The sequence below is a fragment of the Blennius ocellaris genome, assembly GCF_963422515.1.
Source record: "Blennius ocellaris genome assembly, chromosome: 15".
In the NCBI taxonomy this organism is placed as follows: Eukaryota; Metazoa; Chordata; class Actinopteri; order Blenniiformes; family Blenniidae; genus Blennius; species Blennius ocellaris.
Window position 1 is genome coordinate 20,472,245 of NC_137664.1, and position 15,006 is coordinate 20,487,250.

The window sequence follows — 15,006 nt, forward strand, 5'->3', positions numbered from 1 at the left end:
GGGCTTTTTTTTTGTTGTTTAATCTCCATTTATAGTGCCGTGTTCTCAAGATGACGATGTTAATATGATGATTTGCTCCCGAGTCTGTGATTTCCATGACAAAGTGCCTGTATTTAGTGTTTCAGTGCCACTGAGAGCAAAAGGTTTTTAACCTGAACTTATCTTTTATATACTTAAACGATTTTTTGAATAAACTAATCGTATCCCCAAAGTAAGATTTTTTTTTTTTCTTTTCACAAAGCGGTAAACTGAAGTCTACACTTGATTCTTTGAAACTCTCATGTCAAAATTTCTGGTCTTTCATTGTCCTTTTTCAACAAATTATGGGTTTTATATCCAAAATGCAAAAATAAAAAGTACACCTGGTTGTCTAAATTCCACTATTTATTAAGACCTCTTCATATTTCACCCACAAAACTTCCCACAGCTGTGATGTGTTGCAGACGAGAAAACAACCAAAGCAACATTGGAACATTAGCCAATGTTTTTCAATGCGACTAAAGTTGCTTCATCAGACACATCTCGGTGAGGTTCAAACATGTTTTTTGGACATTGAGAGTAAACCAGACTAGAACAGGGGAGAGCCACGACGTTTCAAGTGAAAAAACACTTTTGCGTTTTTTTATTTCAGAAATGTCCCGCATTTATGCAGCATCATTTTGAAAAGGACGTCTGTTTACCCAAGCACTGGACACGGTGTAGTTAGCATGTTGAGCCACTAGTGGGTGCTTTTGTTCATTTTTTGTAATGAAAGCACACATTCTCAGAGAACATTGCCCTTTAGTCACTAACAGAAGCTCGTACGCAGACAACATAAGTGAACTCGGTTGTTTAATGGAAAATCTGAGTCAATGATGTTTGAAGTCCTGATTTAAAAGAAGAGCGTGTGAAGAGGCAGTTGATTCCACAGGTGAAAAGCAAAGGAACTGAGTAACACTGAGTAAACCTCTTCCCGAGGACCTCAGAGGTCTGGATGCTTCAGATTGTACTAGTGAACCTGAGATGTACTTTGGCCCGAGACCATTCAAAGCTTTATAGACCAGAAGTCAGATTTTGAAGTGGATCCTTCGACGTGCAGGCAGTGAGTGCAGGGACTGAAGCGCAGAAAATAACACGAACAAGTTTCTCTGAATGTTGTTTGGTCACATATTTTAAATATGTTTCTGGTGGTCGTGAGCTGATTTAATGTGTTTGTTGAATTACAGGTCCAAGTGGATAATCGCACCCAGGTTGTTGATTTGTTGCCTCTATCTAAGCGACTCCCTCTGCCCTCGCAGGTCTCTGGTGGCGGCTACACGTCCATCAACAACGTGCGCGACCCCAAAAACCCCGGGCCGCGGGACAAGATGGAGAGCTTCTTCCTGGGCGAGACGCTCAAATACCTCTACCTGCTTTTCTCCAACGACACGGAGCTGCTCAGCCTGGACAAGTTCATCTTCAACACGGAGGCTCACCCTCTGCCCATATGGCCCTCGGCCCCCAAGTGACGGCCGCGGGCCAGCGCACCGCTCTTTTAGAAGCAAACGGACTAAAACCGGCTGCTTCCGGAAGCGTCCGTCCAGGCTGGGACAGCAGACCTGCACCGTCCAGCCGCAAAAGTGAAGGAGTCTCGATGAGATTCTGTTGTTTTTCCTTGTATTTTTCCTAAGGAAAAGGTTTGTGACAGAGCTGGACTCTAACGTGGAGGAAAATAAAGCTCCTGGGGTGGCTGCGAGGTGGACGTGTCTCCTGCACGGTCCGGAGAGTGAAGGACTCCACTGTGTGTTTTCATGGCTGTCCGAAGGCAGATTCAGTTCAATTTTCACGTTGGCTCTTGTGGTGGCTCTTGTGGTGGTCAAAACTCTCACAAGTGCAACATTTCTTGCAGTGTGTTCGGTTCACATGTCAGCGATTGCCAGTGCCACCAGATTGAAGCTCCGTTGGTCGTCGTCACCAGACGGACCTTCAAAAGCCGTGCCAGAACTCTTTGCACTTCATCTTCAAGCTTCTTATTTATTAGGCGTGGGGTTTGCACATGTAGCAGTGATTCTTAAAACACTTACAAAGTAAAGTGGAACCAGTCGAACCTCTTCATGCTGGTTTGAGTCTAAACGCTCAATGGAGCTAATGAAGGATTGATCCTCGGCCATAACAGAAACTTGTTTCTTTGATGAATGTAGACATTTTTTTAAGTTATATAATTATTTTATTTTTTTGTGTTTACAAGCCATCTTGTCGTTAGTTTGTCAACATCAGCCTCTCCTGCATCAGGGACAATTAACTGTTCTGGCTCCGTCTTGATTATTTCGATGTTTTCCAATCCCAACATCGAATTTATATGGAAATAGTGCGAGGAACCCAATAATTTGTCCATTTTCTTTTTCCAATTCGACATCTTATTGTTTTAACATTCAAAACGTTCAGTTTTCCATTAAAGTCATACTCGCACTTGATAAACATCTATACATTTACCCGCTTCAACGTTTAAAAATGCTTTTCTTCCTCTGGGTTGAACCCCCGGCCAACAATGAAACGTTGCGCCATATATAATGGCCCACCTGCCAATTAACACCCAATAATAATGCTGCTCCTAAACTACCCATCAGAAAAATAACAAGCCGGGAGCTACGTGACATAACATCACAGGAAATTATTTTTAAAAAACTGAACCTGGAGGAATTGATGGGAAGAATTCAAGCTGGCAGCTGTTATGTTCCACTTCAGTTTGAAGCTGCGCGGGTCTGTTTGTGTTGCTCGGCCCTGCTTGTTTTAAGGTTTCCATGTTGCTGAACATGACTCAAGTTCCTCCAACTTGTTTCAAGGCTTTCCTCCTGAGCCTGTGTGATGGCTGCCACCATGAGGGTCGGCAGGAGGAACTGGAGAATCCAAGCAGAGCTGACAAAGTAGATGTGAACCAGGGCAAGTGGCTTAACAGGCCGTTACTGTCAGGACGACGCTCCAGTCGCCGCTGAATCGTGTCGGCACAGACGTCACAAACTGTTTGAAGTTGGCGACCAGGCTGCGTTGCAGCTGGCCAAAGAGCTCCACTACCCGTACAGCATAGAGGAAGAAGAAAGAGAAGGAGCAGACTGATGGTGGAGCTCAATCTAATCCAATCCAATGAAGATTCCCAGAGCCACAAACTCGTCCACAGCCGTACCATTGCATTGGTCATGAATACACTGACGATTGGGGGAGTCGCGTGCTTCACACGTCCCTGCTTGATCTCATTGAACTGGTCTGAAGGTCCTCTGCTCTTCACAGACTCACAAAACGCCTCCACTGTCACGGGAGTCTATTCATTAGGAGAATTGTGTCCAAACTGAATCATAGAAACAAGGTCGAGAGCAGCGCAGGGAGGGCGAAAGCCGTGGCCTTACCCAGAACCATTCCAGTCCGATTGGGTGGAAATCTGGAACACGGTGACCTTTGACCAGAGGAAGCTGTCAAACAGGCGCCGCACCAAGGATTCGGGAGACGGCATTCGTAAGAAGAGCAGACACCTCGCAGAGTGCAGTTGTATGGAATGCATGGAAAAACAAAGTCTTCCAACCACAGTAGAATTCCAATTGATGGCGACGGCGGCAAAGTCAACGATTTTCTCTCCATCAGGAAAGTACCTTAAAGACCATTTCCATCACAGAGATAATGGTCAAAATGATGTCGCCTTCTCTGACTGACTGGTGGCGTTCATCCAATTTAAGTTCTAATTGAATAGAGTGACACTATCTCAGCACTTTGTATGAACAAACTCAACTGAACTGTAAAGTTTGACTATCCAACTTGACGAAAGCAACTAATTGGATTAAATTAATGTATCGGAGTTATGATGGTCTGTTACTTTGACCCTGAGAAAGTAGTGGAGACACAATTTAAAGTTTGGTAACTTTAGACAACATTGTTGTTTTGACTTTACATGGCATTTTCATGATTTCCTTTTTTGTTAACTATGGCATATGACTATGAAATCAGTTAAGCTCCACTGAATAAATGTGCTTGTTTTCAGCAGCAGCTTTCAGCGAGCCCTCAATTAGTTAGTCTTATAGTAATTTAGCTCTTTCATCTTCCAACATTTGGCACACAAGGATAAACCAGCCAAAACTTAAGTTAAAAGGCGAAACAAATAGAGAGAATTAATGAGGACTCTCCATCTTTGTGGGATCTCAGGGAAACTTTTCCAACAGTGAGAAGGCCTGAAGATTTCTCACGTTCGTTGGATAAGTTTGAAGGCGTCGGGCGAAACGCTCTGTTTGTTCGTTTGTCTTCTTTTCACATGCGACTTCCTCCAGCAGTGCATTTTTCAGAATTGTTTACTTCATACTTGAGAGATTTTGATTTATCGACACTTAACGATCTCCAGCCTGCTGTCAGACGCTGACGCGGCGTCAGACGCTCGCTTCCGCCGCGCCGACGGCACAGAATCAATCCTGAGACGCGATCGCAGACGTCTGACCTCCAAACCGACGTCGGCGTTTCTTTATTCCGACTACATGTCTGTGTCGGGATAGTAAATCACCATCCCAGGTTGGAAATCTCCCCGGAGCGCCGAGCCATACATGACCCCCCCCCGCCGATTGTGCACTACGCCTACCATGGCTCTGCCGTGCCTGTACACGACTACACTTTCTGTTTCTTCATCACTGCTGCTTCAGTGGCGTTTCATTTTGGAGGGAAAGTTTGATTGCTGGCTTTTTTTTCCCCTTCTGCACCTGGTTGAGCAATGACCGTTTGGTTTGCAGCTCATCGAGCCCTCTGTGATTTAAAGAGTTTGCAACATTTTTTGGGGGGTGGGAAATACACACTTGGATAAGCTGTTTTTTTTTTTTATCACATCACAGATGTTTCCATTAATAAGCTTCATTGTGAACATGAATATGAGAAGAAATTAATCTCTGTAATGTCTAAATTTCCATGTATAACTTTCTTTTGCTGCAGTTAAATCCCATGGAACCGCTGCTTTGTTGACAGTTTAACATTTATATCAAGCAATTCAACCATTAAAAAAAAAAAAAAAGCAATTCCTGCTCCTCAAGAAATGATTTGCATTCCAGATCTGTCTCAGAATGTGGATACGGACGTATATTTAGTATGTTTCTCCCATGAGCCTGAGTGGAGATTCTGGAGAAGCCAAATTTTAAAGGGTTGTACAGGAGTTATGTTTATGAAGTGAGGGCCATCATCTCAAGTATGGAGGACCAAAACTGCAGAATCAAACATAAATTTAAATAAATGTGCCAATCAAATGTGTTAGATGGATTCAATCCATGACTCTGCATGTCTGTATATGTACTGTGTACTATTCGGATGCATTGATGCTTAAATATCTGATTGATCTTTATATGTAGTCTTTGGACCAAAGCTCATTCTGGAAATTGTATGTTTAAGTAAAATGGTATGAATTTAATGGATTCGTTTCATAAAATTATATATATAAAAATTAATAAATGAAGGGACTTCAAACAGTAAAGACAATTAAAGAAGCCAAACAAACAAATGTGAAGAGAAAAATTAATTCCTGCCCACATTATTAAATGTTTATAGTTTGTGCACGTTTAGTCCTCCATATAAGAGAGGCCACAACCATTTAATTTAGGTGACGTTCTTGATTTCTGAGTTCAGGAAAATCCACCACTTCATTCAACAGTATGAGCACTTGACACTTAAAAACACTGCTGGACCTGGTTTTTCCTAATTGTTGTCACAGTTTTATCTCTGGGTTTGTGTTTCGACGGGAACATAAACGAGCACTTATTAGTTATTTCGCTGCACAATGTTTAAATGAAAACCTGATTTGTCTTCAGCTGGTTTCTTCCTCATGAACTGGTTTTATGTTTGTTTGCCCTAAAACAAGCCGGGGTTCCTTTCTTTTAACATCATGCGAGTGTGAAGGGAGGATTTGATGTACAGTGTTTGTAAAATCAGCTGATTGGCTGATGATTCTAATTATTAATGTGACTAAAAGTGAATCCAAGCCATAGTGAAATGACGGGGAAGGTTTCACCACGGACCGAAGTCGTAGATCAATAATGTTTTTCGCGGCCCGATCGACTGCTTGAAGATCTCGGCAGTCATCTGGTTCTATGATGAGCCGCGTCGATAAGTCATCTGCATAATGTGAAGACCTGCTGACATGTCGGGTCCACGTCGGTTTCCTGTTACAGAAACTGATTAACTCTTAGTGCTGACGAAGTTTCTCCTCCGGTGTTGTCTTCAGGTGCTCCAAAACTTTTCCCTCCTGTGTTTTCCACCACTCTTTAAACCTCCGTTCACTGTACAGACATACGATTCAGCACTTTGGAACAAGTTGTGGCTTATCGCAGTGTTCACTGAAGTCAAACTTTTTTTCATGCCAACTGAAAATTTCCAATAAAACTTTTCAAGTGGAGAACTTTGTCTGCTCATGTTTTTAATGCTGCTGCTTTTTTTTTTGTGTTCCTTTTACACCCGTCTCCAGTCAACCCTCTGTGGGTTTCTGCAGTCGCAAGCAAAGACACCTGGAATCAACAAGCTTCTCATCCCTGAAATGCCTGTAGATAATCGAGCAGATGGACCGGACATACACAGAAACCGACAACTCTCAGATGCAACAGCTCTTTCCCCGCCTCTAGAACCATCCACTGCAGTCTACTTCTTGATGTTAGTGGTGGTGGTGGTGGTTTTGAGGTGTAAAACTTAAGAATTAAAGTTTTAAATGGTCTAAACTGAAACTGCATCAGACCAACAAACAACCCAAGACTCAATCTAAACCCATATAATTCTTCCTCAGAGGAATAGTCAATCATCGTTACAGAATATAACATCCATAGTGTGTTATGAGGTTCCTTCAACTGTTTTTCTTATGTGACATGGTGTCCACATGGTGACCATTGTGTTCAATGGTAAGAATGCAGCTCCCTCAAGAAAAATGTTTTCAATCAAAGCTTGATTGTATACTTGTAGTAGGATGTGTATAGTGTTAGATTATGTTAAAGAGGTGATATTATCCAGTTTTTCTCGACTTTCACATGGTCTCATTGGTCCAAAATCGATGTATTCAAAGTTTATCGCCTCAAATCCAGCTTTTCCTTGATTTCCATTCATTTGAATATTGGATCGTAGGAGCTGCATTCAGAATCTGCTGTGTCTGTGTGAGCTGGACTGGCTCCGCCCACACATGCCCATCTTGGGAAAAGGAGGAAGTACTTCCTCTTGTGGTGCCATGTGCCAGAGCAGAGCTTCCTCAAGGCTGTTTTATGCTTGACGCACGGGCGTGATGTGCGGAACTTATGTGCGTCATTCCATGTGTTGGGACAAATATTATTATTAATGGTATAAATACCATTAGAAAGGGAGTTTTGCATAAAACGACCCCTTGCTGGTACATTGCATAGTCTGCTAAATCATAATCCTGTCAGGTAGTCTCTCCAACCCCTGGATCCCCTGAAGTTACCAGTTGTGTTTTGATGTTATTGGTGAGAATCTGAATCCAGTAGCCAGAGGACAAACTCTTTCATCACCCAGTGGGTTCCTGCCAGATCCTGTTCAGACTCCTTCCCTGGTCACGATGGAAAGACGGCCAGCCGCCATTGAACGGAACCCATTTTGACCACTTGTTGTCATGCTCCAGTTGATTCAGTCTTCAGGTTCTTGACTGCTATTCAGCAGGGGGAAGACTCGGCTCCCTCTTCACCTCAACAGTTCAGCGAAACAACATCTTTATTGCATCTTCAGCCTGACGCCATCACAGAATCAATTCTCATTACAGTATCAGATCTTTAGATACCCGGAGTGCTTTTTAACCCGTTAAGAGTGCAACCGTGTGAATTTGATTCATTGCAGTTTGTGCAACTTGCGGAGTGCCATAAAAGTCTGTCTTCCAGCCTTTAGGATGCCAATCCTGTCAAAAGAGCTGCATGAATGTTAGAAATGAGCTGAGAATTTGGGAAGTTACAAAAACCAACAAAAAAAACCAAGAAAGAAAATCTTCTAGAAGGTGAGTTGTTGGTCGATTCCTCCCAGCCTCTATCCTGCAGGGGACAGAAGAAACCATCAATCACTCTGCAGCACCAGAGCTACTGATCATTGTAATGAATTCAAAGACTCACAGCCCCCAAACAGCAGGAGATGTTTGTGTTGGAGGGCTCATGTTGCGGCTCTGCAAGCCAATACAGCCACTGCAAAACGACAGTTTTATCTCACTGCTGGACCTGCAAGAAGTCCACCTCATCAAGCTTTTTCACCTTATTGCACTAAGCGAGTACTTTGACAGACAAAGTCTAAAAATAGTGTCCGAGATCAGTACAGTTCATAAAGAGCATTTCATTTCCATCCGTTCACAGCAGGTAGTTTCCGATATTTCACTAAAACAAAGCTTTGCTTTCTCACTACTTTCTTTCTGATGTTGCTGAATGAAAAATATCTCATTTAAAACTTCTGTGTCTGTATCTTCAGATCATTCAATTCGTCCAAAGGAGACGTGACCGCAGCTTAATTTGGCTGTTTTTGATTCTGACACCTCAGTAGTTGATCTCTTCCAAGAACTGTGAGGCCACAGGACTCGTGTTCAATGTGCAACCCTCCAGTTTAGATGGATGGGATGAGGACGAGTCATTCCAAAACAGTACAAAGATCATGGAAAATGTCTGTACTTTGGTTTTGTTTCACCTGTAGAAGCCGAAAATGTTGTGAAAGGTATTAGACAGAGATCACGTCCGTTTTAACTGTCCTCTTTTCCTCGTGAACCGGCATGATGTCAGGAGTGATACAGAGGAAGTGATTAACAGCCTGTGTGACATCATCTATTACCCATAGTACCTCTAATAAAAGTTGATGCTGTCTATTTTTATCATGAGACTGGATTTAAGGTCTTTTTATACAACAAAAATGAAATCCATCTGATTAATCGATACAGCTTCCAATTCAGTGCAATTACACATCCATCCAAGAGCGTTTTGCATTTATCTCATTGGAGTTTTTAACAGTTACCAGTGTGGGAAGAGCTGCCGCAGCCAAAGAGTTCACACTCCAAACACCATCTAGCGTTTTCCAATTCTTCTGTGCCTAATTAGATTTGGGTATCTCTCAAGTTGGTGTTGTTGTTGTTGTTGACTTGCATGGAGGAACAGTTGCAGCTCTCCGTGGTTTGGCTCAGGAAGTGAGCACCAATGCTCAAACCTGCATCTCCTTCCCAGGAGAATATGGAGAGTGAGTTCTTAGCAACTAGTTGTTGCTTGCAGGGGAATTTAGGGAGATTTTCACCCAGAACACGAAGCTGTTTGCCAAAAGACTCACTTACCCTGCAATGCCTCTGTGATTCTTCAACAATCTGGCATTTTGTCTGCTCTGTGTGGAAGCTGTCTACCTTTAGGGGAGTGTCTGAATAAAGCTCAGAGTTTTGTATATTTCAGAGTCTTTCACATAAAAGCAAAGAACAAATCAATGCTGATTTTGCTGTAACCACTGTGTGATTCGATTTCCACAACTTTGTTCATCTACATTGATTGGCACTAGTTTTCAATACTTTGGACTAGTTGGAGCCGGTCTCAACTGGCTTTGGGGAAATACAGAGCCTGTCCTACACAGTCCACCATCAGGGAATCACACTCACAGTTTACAGGCAGCAGCTAGTCTCAGATGGATTATCCAGAGAAAACCAGCTCAACCTCGACATCCTCACGATATGATGCAGTCCAATCGCTGTGGAGCCAGGCTGGAATCCTGACTTCTAATCATCAGACAAAAAAAGTTTATCAAGAAGAAACTTTACTTGCCTCCAGAGTAAACAACAACAACTGCTGTCATGCCAATTCAACAGCAAAAGCTGTGATATGATGAGTATGTCTCTCAGTTGTAGAAGGAAAATAGTAGTAGAACTACACCTGCTTGAGCACAGACCCTAGCAGACACCACATTTGTTTGAAGAACCGAGTTAGTGTCACTCGCATGATAGCCGTTAGCTCCTATCGATGCTAACTCAGTAGGTCAGGTCACAACATCACTGTGTGACTCACTGAGCAGGGAGCGTCTCCATGGCAACTGACACTGATCTCCTTTTGTTTTAAGTTAATATAAAATACATTATTTAAGTATTATCTTTAAACATTTAACAACGTCGCTTAAATATTCTTGTGTAATCTGTTGCACAAAAAGTTTTGAGTTCTGTGAGCTTGTTCGGGGTTTACAGTGTACATACATACATACATACATACATACATACATACATACATACATACATACATACATACTGTACATACATATCAATAAATATATACATGCAGACGAAAACATGACCTTCTCATCGAACTTCGTTGGTGAAGATAATCTTGCGTAAACTAGAAGCATATACAAACTTTATAGAAAAGGGACATTGTGTTGTCTTGTTGTCTCTCCTCCAAAGCCGTATTGTCTTGTTCCATAATAAGACCCCGTTTGTATATGGATCACCATCTTCAGATGGTAACAGTGATCCTTCATCTGCCCCTTCATCCTCTGAAATGTACTTTTCACCTTCTTGCTGCCGACCTGCTGTTCCCGCCCACATAATGTACATAAATGTAACTCTGGGCTCCTTTTCTTTCCGGCACCATCAAACTATATGGTCGTCTTACACATGAGCATTACGAAAACCGTCTCCTCCATCGTAACATCTTTAACAATCCCACAGAATCTCATTTCATTTCTCCTCCATGTGATTCTGACCGTGCCGCAGTGACGTGACAGTGAATACATCAGTCTGTGACGGACGACCTGTTTCAGTGAAAACACATCTCAAAGGCACCTTGATGTCTCTTTCCTTCCTGAAGTTACCGTGCAGGAATGTTTTATATGGGGTTTCTTTCTGGATTGCGCTTTTGTATCTCAACATTTGAGTCGATTTGAAGGATCAGACATTTAAAAGACTGCACTTGAATTACGTTTTTTTGTTTTTGTTTTAGTTTGCTTGGTTTTGTTTTGAATATGAATCTAATAAACAAACATTATTCATGCGAATAAGATTAAATACCAGTAATCATTTTAAAAATTACTTAATGTTTCCCGACTACCTCTTTAAAAACAATACTTGTAATTCTCCCACCATCGTGAGCAAGAGGAGCGATAAACAAAGTTTCCATTTGTAAGGTATAACAGTATCTTCAATAGGGAGGCGCCACGTTTTCAAAAGACGAGTACAAGCACAAGTACTTGCTGATACCAAGTACCGATACAAGTACTTATTAAATAAAATTCAGGCTAATATATACTCCACATGCAAAAATATACATATTATATTTAACGATCTGTACTGATATCCTTCTTGATAATCTGGATTGCGTGTGTGTGTGTGTGTGTGTGTGTGTGTGTGTGTGTGTGTGTGTGTGTGTGTGTGTGTGTGTGTGTGTGTGTGTGTGTGTGTGTGCGCGTGTGCGCGTGTGCGTGCGTGCGTGTGGTTATTGCTTTTTAACCCTTAAAGCCACACAGTGGATCCATAGCTGTATGTTTGCAATCATTTAAAAAAAAAAAACTCTTCACATACATCCTAGAAGCATGGACCTGGACGTTATGGATACAAATGAAGACGTTTGAATGAAAAAGGTTCTCATCTCTTCTACATATATGTGTAGAATGATCCATGGTTGCCGGGTGGAGCTCCTGGGAGCAGCCGGAGACCTCGGCACCAGCGAGTTGTCATCCATCAGCAGCACGTCAGTCCCACCCTGTGGTCTCTCACATGAGAGATGGAGGAATAGATGAGGGAAAGAAGTGGGACCGGCTCCGGTCGCACTTCCTTAGATTCAGCTGTATTCAGATCTGAGCAGGAGAATTCTTCATGCAGAAGCAGTGTGGTCAGAAAAAGAGAATGTTCTTCTCTTAGAAGTTTACAAACTGAAAGATGCTTCAAGCCTGCACTTAAAATGTGAATCCAGAAGATGGAAACCAATATTACAAGCAATAGAGATCTAATCCCCCATCTTTTTTTGTCTTTTTTATCAGTCACTCATCTGTTTTATTGGACTATTTAAGAGAAGTCATAATTCAGCGAATTTCTATGGTTTCAGTTTAAATTATATGTGATTCTGACATTGCATTTACCGTTAACTTTACTGATAAGTTGTATTGTATGTAGAGGTATAAGTAATGTTAGTAAGTAAGTAATGTTACATCTTAATTAGCTTTGTTTATATTGAATAAATTAAAAGTTCATCCAAAAAATCCACTCGACCAGAAACTCACCAGATGTTTTTGAAGAATTCCTGCTGCATCCACATTCTGAATGCAACATTCATCCCACATGCTTCTACGTTCCAATAAAATAACAAACACTAACATACTGTTGGTCAATAACATGTAGGATTTATATTTGGAGGCTGTTTGCAAGTAAGAGTGACCAGGATTATTACCCCGGGTCAGTACAGGTTATAAAACAATTAACTAGATCAGGACCTGTGGGCCAAAACCAACCCTTCAACCAGGCCCGGCAAACCACCAATATTTTTTAAATACATTTCTTTAGAGGAGCAGACACAACACTGAGACCCAAGCTGAGATATCAGCATTGAAGTAGCTATGTTACTCGCAAGCTAGCTGAAAAGATTACATTTGTAAAAACACCCATAATGCAACAGCTATAGAATAAGTTTTCTTGGGACATTTTATTGTATTTTGCACCAGAAGGTTTCAGTAAAATTGACCTCATGTTGAGATTGTAGTCATTTTCAGTAGAAATGGATTGCTTTTGTGAAAATATTGACATTTTCATCACCGCCACAACAAAGAAAATATTTCAAGTGCTGTTTCTCAATTCCAAGTACACAAATATCTACTTGTGTACTTGGTGAGTACGTACTTTCAAGTACATTCTTGGAAGTGCAGACTTTCAGGATTTTGTTGCCAAAAGCATTATGGGTAATTTAGATTCCAGAGTCCACACAAGTCTGGTCTTGATACATTTGATACACAGCCGGGTATTTCATTAGTACTGGGCGAGATGTGTACTTTGTATTAGATTAGTTGGTCTTCGACTGATTACATACGCATACTGAGAAACATCCGATGTTTAACGTTAAAGGTTATCATTTCACTATTGAAATTAAGACATACTGTATGTAGTCCTTGAACTAAGACATGTTTGACGTCTCTGAGATAAATCAACTTGACCTGTTTACTTGATAGTTTGGTTATCCATGTGTTGTGGTATTGGGCCACTGAAACTCTCTGGAGGTGAATAAATGAATGAACTAATGAACGAACGAATTAATGAATTTTTAGTTCAACAGCTTGTTTTGCATGTATTTCCTTAAGTCAAAATGCTTATAATCACAACTTTCGTCAGGGAAACGTCTGCAGGGGAACTAACAGTTACTGTCTTGACAGTGACTTCTCTTTAATAAATATATAATTTAGGAATGACAGGTGAAGCTCTTGTGAAATGTTGTACTGCCATGTTCTACGTTGGACCTGCAGATGTGTTTACGGCTATGCAGTGTGAGACTTCTCTGTCACTCACTTTGTTTTATTTCACACTGCGGGTCACTTATGGAAAACACTCCTTCAGGACACTCCACACGGCTGAAAGCAGTGTGGGTCGTAGTAATGGCTGCTGTTTGGTGTTTATCCCTGTCATAAGTGCATTTTATTGCTTATATTTATCATTGCATATATTGGACAAAAATGGTGTTTTATTCTAGGAATATGTAACAGCAAATTCCCCATCTGCCCAATGTGTTTACTTGACAAAAATTGAAGGAGACCAACAATAATTGATGTGTTTTTGTTGAAGCTGGACTGGCTATTTTTTCCCCACAAATATATCAACATGTTTTAAATATCATCCTCTTTAAAATATATCACATTGAGCCGGGGTGCAATTTGTAGAGGAGGGTTGGAGTGGTGCCATTAGTATAATTATATATAAATATACTTTATATGCTAGAATTGTGCTGGGATGACAACATTTATTGTCGTTGAAACAAAATTCCATCGAAAACCACGATCAGGCCCATATTACACTGAACTGCTCCCGTATGGTTCTGTCTCCTCCTCTGACTCTGGTTCTACTTGTTTCTTCCTGATAAAGAGACTTTTTCTTTTCCGCTGTCTCCATTGCTCATGTTGAATTATTTGCCTTCATAAAAGTGCTTCGAGATGACTGTATTTGGCGCTGTCGAAGTAAAATTCCGTTGAGATGAATTTCAACCATCTTTAAAGCATCAGAGAATAACATCCCTCTCGCGCCAACACAGGAAGTGAACACAGCTGAAGCCAAACTCCTGCAGCTACTCCACCACGTTCAGCATAGTTGGAGGAGCTGGAAATGTAGCTGATGCTGAATGAAACGGTGCTCTGAGCAAATACAAGTTTTTGCAAGAGCATTGTTTGGTGTGAAATTCGACAGGAAGGAGGACGCCTCACGTGAGACCAGGGAAGGTTGTGTTTTTGTCTGCGCGTATTTATTAATTGGATTGTATGTATGAGTTTTACCAACTTTTCACAAAAACTACACACCCAAATGGTTCTTCATTTTCAGGGACGATTTGTGATCACCCAAGGACTAATCAATTAGATTTTGGGAAGTTTACAGCGAACTGATTCTGAATGTCCCCAAAAACTACTAACGAATTTCCCATACAAAGAGGATGAGAGAGGCACCTCTTGGTGGAAATCAAAGAAGGAGATCAGTGTCTGTTGCCATGGAGACACTCCCTGCTCAGTGTTTCACACAGTGATTTAGCTCCCTGACTTACCTAGTTAGCGTTCATATGAGCTAACGGCGATCATGTTTGCGATGCTAACCCCGATCCACAAACAAGTGTGGCGTTGGTGAAGGGCTGCGCACTCAAGAGTGCTCCTTTTAGATAGAAGACGATTCAAGAGGAGGCTACAGATGAAACTTACATTGAACCAAGCTATTTTTTTCTCTCGCTCAAGATCAAGTTTATTCATTTCCTTCTTCTGTGTGTTTAAAAATGTGTTCTATTCATCCACAGATTACATATCAGTCAAACATAAGCCGCGGCCAGGGATACAAACTGAGAGCAAACTGGAGCTCATGAGGCGAGTTACAGTATCGAT

The 15,006-nt window shown here is 41.4% G+C and overlaps 1 protein-coding gene across 1 annotated transcript in view; it reads left to right on the top strand.

The window, feature by feature from the left end:
* man1b1a (mannosidase, alpha, class 1B, member 1a) overlaps window positions 1–6,327 on the top strand; it is a 29,419-nt gene extending 23,092 nt beyond the window's left edge. Inside the window, exon 14 of the mRNA XM_080509814.1 lies at window positions 1,278–6,327. Coding sequence (XP_080365940.1) covers window positions 1,278–1,487 — 210 coding nt within the window. The 3' untranslated portion in view covers window positions 1,488–6,327. The remainder of the gene's footprint in view (window positions 1–1,277) is intronic.
* The last annotated feature ends 8,679 nt before the right edge of the window (window positions 6,328–15,006 follow it).